The 11,422-nt window shown below is 43.0% G+C and overlaps 1 protein-coding gene across 4 annotated transcripts in view; it reads right to left on the reverse strand.

Annotated features, from left to right (window-relative positions):
* The window catches only part of PLA2G12B (phospholipase A2 group XIIB), a 43,454-nt gene extending 35,206 nt beyond the window's left edge, over positions 1-8,248 (reverse strand). The window contains exon 1 of one of the 4 annotated variants that reach the window (XR_004262185.1): positions 7,738-8,244. Coding sequence is in view for 3 of the 4 variants with exons in the window: in XM_032256333.1 (XP_032112224.1) it covers positions 7,738-7,948 (211 nt within the window). In the remaining variant the exon portion in view is untranslated. Of the gene's footprint in view, positions 1-7,737 lie in introns of all 4 variants that reach the window. The other 3 variants (XM_032256333.1, XM_032256332.1, XM_032256331.1) reach the window with 3 other exon arrangements.
* Positions 8,249-11,422: the final 3,174 nt, after the last annotated feature.

Raw genomic sequence — 11,422 nt, forward strand, 5'->3', positions numbered from 1 at the left:
GTCTGTATCAGTATGTAAGTCCTTTTTATTGCCAGAAAAATCTTCCATTGTATAGACATACCACATTTTGTCCAAGTAGCTATGACTGCAGGTGCATGCCACCAGGCATGGCTACCTTGTAAATTTTTTTATAGAGATGGGGTCTTGCTATGTTGCCCAGTCTGGTCTTTAACTTCTGGGCTCAACCAACTCTCCCACCTCAGTCTACTGAGCTGCTGGAATTACAGGCATGAGCCACTGTGCCTGCTTCTTTTCTTTTTCCTTTATTTTATTTTTTGAGATAAGGTCTCACTCTGTCACCCATGCTGGAGTACAGTGGTGTGACCTTGGCACACTGCACCCTTGATCTCCCAGGCTTAAGCAAGCCTCCTATCTCAGCCTCCCTAGTAGCTGGGACTACAAATGTTGCCACCACACCTGACTAATTTTTGTATTTTTTGTAGAGATGGGGTTTCGCTATGTTGCCCAAGCTAGTCTTGAACTCCTGGCCTGAAGCTATTCACCCATCTTGGTCTCCCAAAGGGATGCGATTATAGGCATGAGCCACAGCATGCAGCCGCCTTCTTTTTTTTTTTTCCAGCTCTATCACGAGGCTGGAGTGCAGTGGCACAATCTGAGCTCACTGCAACCTCTGCCTCCCAAGTTCAAGTGATTCTCCTGCCTCAGCCTCCCAAATAGCTGGGATTACAGGCACATGCCACCATACCCAGCTAATTTTTGTATTTTTAGTAGAGATAGGGTTTCACCATTTTGGTCAAGCTGGTCTCGAACTACTGACCTTGTGATCCGCCCGCCTCAGCCTCTCAAAGTGCTGGGATTACAGGTTGTGAGCCACCGTGCCCAGCCTTCTTTTTCTTATTGAAGTGAAATTTGGATAACATAAAATTAACCATCTTAAAGCGTGCAATTAAGTACATTCACAATGTGGTACAACCATCACTTTTATCTAGTATAAAAACATTCTAATCACCCCCAAGGTAGACCTTGCGCCCATTCAGCAGTCATTCCCTGTCTCAGGGAGTTTGGATGCTATAATAAAAATAACATAGACTGGATGGCTTACACACAGAAATTTATTCTTCACCGTGCCGAAGCCTGGGAATTCCAAGATCAGGGTGCCAGTGCATTCCGTGTCTGGTGAGGGCCTTCTTCCAGATCTGTAGACGGTCTTTGTCTTCTCTAACCTCTTTCCCTTCTTACGAGGACACTAGTCCCATCATGCTGGCCCCACACTCAAAACAGTATCTCGGCTCACTGCAACTCTGCCTCCTGGGTTCAAGCAATTCTCCTGCCTCAGCCTCCTGAGTAGCTGGGATTACAGGGGCCCACCACCACACCCGGCTAATTTTCTGTATTTTTAGTAGAGACGGGGTTTCATCATGTTGGCCAGGCTGGTCTCGAATGCCTGACTTCAAGTGATCTGCCTTCCTTGGCCTCCCAAAGTGCTGAGGTTACAGGCGTGAGCCACCTCGCCCAGCTAGATAATGCGACATCTTTTTAATAACTTTGCTGACAAGGACATTTGCCACAGACTTGGCTCAGTTTCTTGGGTTACCCTCTGCCTTTTTGCCCTTGATAACTCACAGAAGATAAAACTCTGCTGTTCCAGTTTGAAAGATAATGGAACCGAATTCCTCTCCAGCCTGCAGCTAATCCTGGTTATTTTTATTTTATTTAATGTTTTATGTTAACTGCAGAAATTCTATTTAGAAATGAAGCTGGAAGTATAAGTTCTAAGATAAAAGGTGATGGTTTCAGCCTACACAGAAACAGAAATCATTCAAGGATACCATATCCTCAAATTATCATTTGAGTAGCTTATGGTTGATGTTTTAAGTTTAGGCAATGTATCATATCCACAGATGTTTTATTTCCTGACTGGAGCTAAACAGGAGTGAGAGGCTGATAAACTGATCCTGTTCAAATTCAAATCTTTAGTGTTCATAAAAAAAATTTTATTGGAACACAGCCACTCATTAATTATGATTTAGCTATGGGTGCTTTCACAGAAAAAATAGCAGAATATTGTGCTAATCTTGATGTGAGGATGGTTTTCTAATCAAGACATAAAATTCAGAAGCCGTAAAGAAAGAGACTGACAGATCTGATCTTATAAAACTTAAAAGCTTCTGAATAAAGTGAAATACCCTAAAAGTCTTCAAAGACAAACTGGAGGGAGATTGAGAAGAGTTAGCCAAGAAAGCGAAGAGCTCTGCCTGCCAGCCGTGGACACGGCCTCTGGGGCCCACACTTTTTTCTCTCTGCTTTGTCACTGGGAAGAGCAGTAAAAAATTCCAGGGCTTTGTGGCCGAGGGCAAGAGTTTTGACTTCCCAGGAGGGTGTGTCCATCCTCCCCACCCAGCTGGTTCCCCTGGAGGCGCTGGCAGGGAGTGAGTCCGCTCTATTGAAAGGTACACCCACAGCAAACCACCATGGCACACATTTACCTGTGTAACCAACCTGCACATCCTGCACATGTACCCCAGAACTTAAAAACAGACATTAACAAATGGATTAACATTTACATTTCCAAAAGGAATTCAGGGGAGTGTTTTTTTTCCTATCTCTGGCAGCAATAGTTCTTATCACTCTTTTAAAAATTTTGCCACTCTGCTGACTAAACGTGGTATCTCATTGTTACTTTGTAAGCCCCTGAATTCAACCATGTTATTTGTATGCGGATCATTTAGTTTTTCTTTTCTGTCAATTGCCTACTTCCATTCTTTGCTCATTTTTCTTTTAGGTCTTTCACCTATTTCTTCACAGTTTGTAAGAATGATATTTTCGTGGTAATGATTTTATGTCTTTTTGTAGTAATGATATTATGTCTTTGTCATTTGTTTTACAGTTTTCCATCAGTAATATGATTTTTCTATTAATGTTGTGTTTGTTATAAAGAACAGACAATGATACCAAATGAATAATAAAAGTATTTACTAAACTATTATAGGCATAGCTTCATCAACAACCCCAACCAGCTACCTCAAATATGAGAAAATAAAATAATCTCCAGGCCAGGGGCAGTGGCTCATGCCTGTAATCCCAGCACTTTGGGAGGACCAGCAGGGGGATCACCTGAGGTCATGAGTCTGAGACCAACCTGGCCAACACGGGAAACCCCGTCTCTACTAAAAATACGAAAAGTAGCTGGTGGCATGTGCCTGTACTCTCAGCTACTCGGGGGGGCTGAGGCAGGAGAATCACTTGAACCTGAAAGGCAGAGGTTGCAGTGAGCCGAGATCACGCCACTGCACTCCAGCCTGGGTGACAGAGGGAGATCCGTCTCAAAAAAAAAAAAAAAAAAAAAAAAAAAAAAAACAGCTTTCCAGAAAATAAAAGAAAGGTACATCCTCCCTCTTCCCAGAAACACTCAGATGCAACATGACTAACACGTTGATGGAACACAGCAGGACAGGGATAATTTTCCTGAAGAGAAGAACTCTGTATTTCAGTCTCTAAAACAGATTAAGTTACCGCATGAAGTAGGGTGATCAACTTGTCCTGGTTTGCCTGGTACTGTCCCTGTGTTAGTACTGAAAGTCCCATATCCTAGGAGCATCTCCCCTCCTCCCTAAGTCCCCAGCAGACTTAGTCACCCAAAAAAGAGAATAATCTGTTTGCCTCTAAGCCAGTGGCTGTTTTCTTTTTTTGGGCTCTGGATCCCCTGGAGAATCTGATGACGTCTGCGAGTTACTTCCCTGGAAAAAGATACAAACTCATAGGTTTATGAAATTTTGCTATAAAACTTCAGATAAAAATTCTCTTAAAAAATAGACTGATTGGCTGGGCGTGGTGGCTCATGCCTGTAATCCTAGCACTTTGGGAGGCCGAGGTGGGTGGATCACCTAAGGTCAGGAGTTCAAGAACCAGCCTGGCCATCATGGTGAAACCCCATCTTAAAAAAAAAAAAAAAAAGACTGATTCTTTATTTATTTGTTTGTTTGTTTATTTTTGAGACAGAATCTCGCTCTGTCACCCAAGCTGGGGTGCAGTGGCGCCACCTTGGCTCACTGCAACCTCTGCCTCCCAGGTTCAAGTGATTCTCCTGCCTCAGCCTCCCAAGTAGCTGGGATTACCGGCACCTGCCACCACACGCAGCTAATTTTTATATTTTTAGTAGAGACAGCGTTTCACCATGTTGGCCAGGCTGGTCTCAAACTCCTGACCTCAAATGATCCTCCCACCTCAGCCTCCCAAAGTGCTGGAATTACAATGGACTGATATTTAAAGAAACTTTTAAGATACTTTAAATCTTGGATCTAAATCCAAGAAGAAATTGATTTTGAGGATCTTTTATTAAAGTGTGAAAGTGTGGACAGTATCATTACAGAAACTCTGCTCCATTGAGCCAACTCCAGAGACTTTCATAAAGCAGATAACTCTTGGGTCATTGTGCCTTGAGGGACTTCTTCCAGAAGCTGAGAGGCTGTTGTCCAGCCACTGGGATTTCTGGGATTTTTAATTTTATGTTGAAAGAGAACTGGAAGAATCTGAATGCAATTAGCCTGTTCACTAGACCATCTTTCTCACAACATTTATAAAATTGGTTTGGTGCCTACCCTGCTCTCTATATGCCACTGGTTCTTTATGTATACTATTTTTTAATTCTCATAACAGCCTTGCAAGGTGGATATTAGTAACATTATTTTTACATATTTGAGGAAACTAAGGTTGAGAGGGTCAGATAACATGCCCAAGGTCACCAGCAATGGGATATTTTCCCCTAAATTCAAACCCATGATTTTTCCATTACTATGCTTATTCCTCAAAGTCTGGTTCAAAGACTCCCCATTAAAAGGTCCTACCACAGACTTACTACATCAGAATCTCTGGAGGTGGAAAAGGGTATCTGTATTTTGGAAAAGATTCTCAAGAACATCTTGTTTGCATTGCTACAGACCCATTAATGACAGTTGTGTTCGGTATGCCATTGACACAGGCTGGATCTTGTCATATTTATAGCCTACTTGTTTGACAAGTACAGATTTTGTGTGTTGGCACAAAACCAAATTACTTTAGATATGAGAAGCATGGAAAACAATGTTGACATGCTTTCATGGGCAACCAGGATATATACACAGTTTTATCTGCCTGAATAATATAACCTGTGGGCCTAAGTTCTTTAAGAATGACTTCATAGAATGCCACTCCTTTTCCTTGGCTGTGCTTTGCAATTACCTGGGAAAAACGTTAAAATACTGATGTCTGGGGCCAACCCACGGAAATGTTGATTTAATTGATTTGGTGTCAGGTGTTTTTAAAGCCCATCAGGTGATCTGAAGTCTAGCCAAGTTAGCTGCTGTTTTAAATTGTAGTTAGTACCTATCAAAGGTAAAACCTGGCTGGTGCAGTAGCTCACACCTATAATCCCAGCACTTTGGGGGTCCAAGTTGGGAGGATTGCTTGAACCCAGGAGTTTGAGACCAGTCTGGGCAAGATGGTGAGACTCCCTTCTCTACAAGTTACAAAATTATCTGGGCATGGTGGCGCACACCTGTAGTCCAAGCTAACTAGGAGGCTGAGGCAGGAGGATCTCTTAAACCCAGAAACTCTTACTAATCAGAAACACCAGGGGTGTGGCCAGAGATCTGTTTAAATCAGCCCTCCAGTGGCTTCAACTCACACGAGAGTTTGAGAACCACCACTTAAAAGGGAAGCACTGTGCAAGAGAGATCAGTCACAAAGCAAACTACAAAAGAGCGGACGCTGTTATTAGGTGTTGTCTGTTCAAAAGATTGCTTGATGGCCTGGCATGGTGGCTCATGCCTGTAATCCCAGCACTTTGGGAGGCTGAGGCGGGTGGATCACAAGGTCAGGAGTTGAAGACCAGCATGGCCAATATGGTGAAACCCCGTCTCTATTTAAAAAAAAAAAAAAAAAAAGAGATTGCTTGATTCACAGTCAATCCGAGAAGATATTTTGTACTCTTTTGGGCACAGCCCCCAGGTTTTTGGCTCCACTGGATTCCCAGGTAAGGAGGCATAACCCCCCTATTTTTCTAAGTGTTTTTCAGGCCACTTGCTGAGCAGCAGGCTGTGTTGCACAAAGTGAGAAGCGTTATTTGCCTTCCTCTTCTATTTACTCTTCCCATCCCCCACCAGTTGCTGCTGGCGTCCACCCTGCTCAGCCAGAGGCTTTCTACAACTAAAATTTGCTGAAGTCTTTTTAATGCTGTTTTGCTAGAGAAGGAAGAAGAGGGTTTGGGTCTTGATTTCCTAATAAAAAATTCCCGCCGTTACCTATTTGCTGAACCACAGATATTAGTCTCATGCTGCCTTTAGGAAGGAAAACGCCTGTGTTGATTCCAATGTCTGAAGGAGTCAACCCCTTCCCCACGCCATCCGTGCAAACCAGGGGAGCACAATCCGGTGGCGAGGCCTCTGCCTTCGACAAATACATGGTTTTGGGGCCGGATAGGTTCTAACAGAGCAGGCATTTTTCTCTGTGAAACTTTCATAAGAAGCTGCAGCCTCCTTTTTTTTAAAAAAAAAAACAAAACGAAACAAAAAAACCATATCCCTATGTGGTTAAAACATCTGTGCTGCAAAACTTTGGGTCCTGGTGCAATGATTAACCTTTACCTCCTTATCACCCTTAGTGTAAGCGATTTCCCCCACTCAAAGATAAACAGGAATAGAGAGACTTCTGGGGTGAGTCTGGGAAGTATGTAATTTTTTTGTGCATCTTTTGAAAGCTGACATTTTCTCTGTGGAGTATTTGGAGAAAATGTTTCTCAAATGTGTTTTCCTATTAGGCTAAACTGGCTCACCATTTTCATTTCTAATCCCATGATGAGATATTTGATAAATTAAACCATAAAACAAATGCTACCTGAGATTGTGCATGCTTTGGAAAACATTTTCATGCGCATTTGCAATTAAACGGTGCCACCCAGCTTCAGGACCCGGGCCTCTGCATTTCGCTCCCATGACATTAATTTCCAGTGCCTAATGAAGGAAGCAGTGACACCAGGGACTCCATGCCGGCAGCCAGGTGTGCATCTTAGCTCCTGTGTACCACCAGTCCCACCCAGGCAAGGCAGGGGAAGTGCTCCGGCCAGCTCACAATTCTACATCTGACACCCAGCCCCAGGGACAGCCCCTGGGATCCCTGGTGAGCCAACAACCCTTTCTGTCCACGGCCGGCCGGAGGCGGCAGGCAGAGACAGCTTCCTTGGGAAAGGCCAGCAAATTTATGCCAGTCAGGGACTGAGAGCTCGGAGGATGGTGTGAACTGCAGTAGGGGAAGGGAGAATTTGTTTCCAAGCTGGGCACAGAACAACTGAGGAGGTGGTTTCACCCCGTGATAGATTTTTCTCTGAATGTTCAGCTTTAGTTTTCATCCCTGGGAACTCCTGGCAGAGACCTCTCACACCCACATGCCTTCTCCCCACTCCTGACACCCTTCTAAGAACTGCCTCACAACAAACTCATGAAAATGGCCCAGGGAAGGTTTCCCAGATACAATACAGGAAGCTCAGTGAAATGTGAGTTTGAGAGAAACAACGAAGAATTTGTCAGGATAAGTATATCCCAAATATTTCACTAGCTATACTAATGACTTCTTTGTTGTTTATTTGGATTTCACATTTCACTGGGTGTCCTACATTTTTATCTGCTAAATCTGGCGACTTTAAGTGGATAACAGGGAAAAGTGCAAGACAGATCGTGACCTCTCTGGGGCTGCCCATGGGTCCACCAGTGACAGTTTTTACAGAAAGAGAAACCGCACACTCACCGTATCGGCACCTGTACTGACAGACTCCATTCTTCCCTCCCAGCAGCTCCAGAAAAGAATCGAAGTAGCTATTGACGGATTCAAAGCTTCCCCGGATGTGCCGAAGGCCCCAGTCTGAATAGGACTCCTCTGCATCAGGGCTCGTGTCACCCTGAGCCAGGCCACCCCCCAGGCAGAGCCACAAAACCAAGAAGCCACTGGCCAGCTCCATCCTGCAGCCAGGTAGGTACTGGGTTCTCTCCTCAAACTCCGCCAGTGTCCCAGAAGTCCAGGGACAAACCCCCTACCCAGATGTCAGGCAGGACTGGGAAAGGGATTATCTGGAACGTTCAATCTGTCTGTTCCCCAGAGGTGGACTTTAAACATAACTATGGAGGCTGGGATGAGATCAGGGCAATTAGAAAGAGGGCAAAGGTTAGGGAGTGGGAGGGGCAGGAAGAGAGGACACTTCAAAGTGGATTCCACCACCCTGGAGGAGGGAGATGTTAGCCAACTTCTAGGACGCAGGGACAGGGGAGCATTCAGAGTTCTACCCTCACCAGCTTGTTAAACTATTGATCAGTTACAAGTGTGGCTCTTCAGGGCCAGCCTCTTGACAGAAGAGCTTGTCCGAAGGTCTTGGCCCCACCCCTCAGCCAGCTTCCTACACAGTCTCCAAGGAGAGTCAGGAGGTTGTGTAAAGGGCTCAGAAAAGCCCCAGTGGTAGGGATTAATAGTCACTTTACCAAGGGTCACGATATTGTCAGAAAATGCACCAAGTGTGCATGAAGTAGAAGTTCAGATCTGAGACCCCAGCTTCTGCTTTGGAACCTACCTGGCGCTCAGACTCATAAATTCTCTAATTTGGCAGAGCTCCCAGATGTAGCCATCTGAGTGTAGGGCCATTTTTGCTTCTATTTACAGCGGTATCTATTTACACTCAGCAGTACTGGGTCATAAGACAAGATCTACAGATGGTCCAAGGACGATTCTGGAGGCACTCGGCTCTCCTGGTGGTGCTTTTCCTTTGAGTTACTTAAAAGTCAGGGGGTTTATCAAATAGAAAGCCTATTTGAGAGTTTAGGCTTTTAAGATTGTTGATTGAAGTCTAGTGTTTTGGCATCATTTTTGGTTTAAACTCTGCTTTTAGTTGTGTGAAGAAATACCATCTATAAAATCACTAGTCTAGGGCCAGGTGTGGTGGCTAACACCTGTAATCCCAGCAGTTTTAGAGGCTGAGGCAGGTGGATCACCTAAAGTTAGGAGTTTGAGACCAACCTGGCCAACATGGCAAAACTCTGTCTCTACTAAAAATACAAAAATTAGCTGGCGTGGTGGCACAAGTCTATAGTCCAAGCTACTCCAGAGGCTGAGGCAGGAGAATCGCTTGAACCCAGGAGGTGGAGGTTGTAGTGAGCCAAGATCCCGCCATTGCACTCTCACCTGGGCAACAAGAGTAAAACTCCATCTCAAAAAATATATATAATAGTAAAATAAAATAATCACTAGCCTATAAAAATGATACCTTTATGGACCACATGAATCATTGAGCTCCTTTCTCACATGCTTGTCTGAAAAGCCCCATGGAAAATAATGAATTAATTTCTTCATTTTCGATAAATGTTTTTGGCTAAAGACTCAGACTCCAGGAAGGGCAGTGGCTAAAAATTAGTAATAGTAACAACAGTGATGCCATGCAATATTTTAAAGCATTTATACTTTTTCATACCACTTTCATACATACACACACACACACACACACACACACAGGCACACAGAGCCAGCCACACACATACACATGCACATGTGCATAAATGTTCATGTCAGTTTCATGAAGCAGGGTAAATATTCCCAGTTGGGAGGTGAGAAAACTGACAGAGGGTAAGTGACTTGATCAAAGCTGGACAGGCTATCCGTGGGAAAGCTGGCACCAGGGCCAGACACATAACTCGTGGGGTTTCGCCAAAACAAAACTGCAAATGCAGCACTCCTTTTCCAAAAGCAGGTGGAATATGCCATTAAAATGCTAACTCTAAAGCTTTTTCCTTTATAAAGGTCTACTATTTGTAAAATATAATAGGGGTAATAGGGATACATGAGTATCAATATAAACAAATTTTAAAAATATTTTTGGTGTCATAATTTTATATAATATTATCTATTACTTTATAAATATGTGATATCTTGCTTGATCGTAAGATTTTTCTGACTGGCTTTGCTAAAAGTTCATTGATTAGGTCATCAAAGTTTATACTTTTAACAGCCTAATTTCCAATCAGTATAATTGAAAGTGATGTCAGTTGCTCTTGGCAAATGTAAGATGGCAGGAATGTTGATACTTTTTAATTCTGAGAAGGATCTTTTTGCTGATGCAACTGTGACTAGAACTGTTACAGTAGTTCCCCTCATTTCTTGACACCTTATACATTTTTTAATTGTGGTAAAATACACATAACATATTTAGCATTTTAAATATTTTTAAGTGTGCGATGCAATGGCATTAAGTACATTCATACATTGTTGTGCAACCATCACCAATATCCATCTCCAGAATTTTTCTTCATCCCAAACCGAGACTCTGTTCCCATTAAGTGGTAAGTCCCCATTTCCCCTTTCCCCAGCCCCTGGCAGCCGCTATTCTACTTTCTGTTCTTACAAATTTGCCTATTCTAGGTACCCCACATAAATGGAATAATATAATATGAGTCCTTTTGTGTCTGGCTGATTTCACTTAGTATCATGTTTTAAGTTCACCCACGTGGCATGTATCAATACTTCACTGATAATACTGCTGCTATGAATATTGATCTACAAATACCCATTCAAGTCCCTGCTTCTGATTCTTTTGGGTATTATATATCTAGAAGTGGGCTTGCTGGATGGTAATTCTATGTTTAACTTTCGAAGAACCATCATATTGCTTGTCCACAGTGGCTGTACCATTTTACATTCCTGCCAGCAATGTACAAGATTTCTAATTTCTCCACGTCTTTGTCAACACAGGTTTTCCTTTTCTTTTTGACAAGTCATCCTAATGAGTGGGAGGGAATATCTCATGCATCTCCCTCATAATTAGTGATGTTGAGCATCTTTTCATGTGCTTTATTGGCTATTTACGTATTTTCTTTGGAGAAACATCTATTTAAGACCTTTGTCCATTTTTCATTTGGGTTTTTTTGTTGTTGTTGAGTGTTAGAAGTTCTTTATATACTCTGGATATTAATCTCTTATCAGGGCTGGGCATGGTGGCTCATGCCTATAATCCCAGCACTTTGGGAGGCTAAGGTGGGTGGATCGCTTGAGCTCAGGAGTTCAAGACCAACCTGGGTAACATGGCAAAAGCCCATCTCTACGAAGAAATACAAAAATCAGCCAGGTGTAGTGGTGTGTGGCCATAGTCCCAGCTACTCGGGGTTGGGGGGGATGGTTTGAGCCCAGGATGTTGAGGCCATGGTGAGCTGAAAATGTGCCATTACACTCCAGCCTGGACAAAAGAGCAAGACTCTATCTCAAAAAATAATAATAATAATCTCTTATCAGATATATAATTTGCATATATTTCTCCCATTCTTTTGGTTGCCTTTTCACTCTTTGGTAGTATCCTTTTCACAAAAGTTTTAAATTTTGATGAAGTCTGATTTATCTATTTTTTTTTTCTTTTGTTGACTGTGATTTTGTGTGTCATAGCCAAGAAAGCATTGGCAAA

This window comes from Sapajus apella, unplaced genomic scaffold, assembly GCF_009761245.1.
Source record: "Sapajus apella isolate SASKATOON/1434 unplaced genomic scaffold, GSC_monkey_1.0 scaffold94, whole genome shotgun sequence".
Classification (NCBI taxonomy): Eukaryota; Metazoa; Chordata; class Mammalia; order Primates; family Cebidae; genus Sapajus; species Sapajus apella.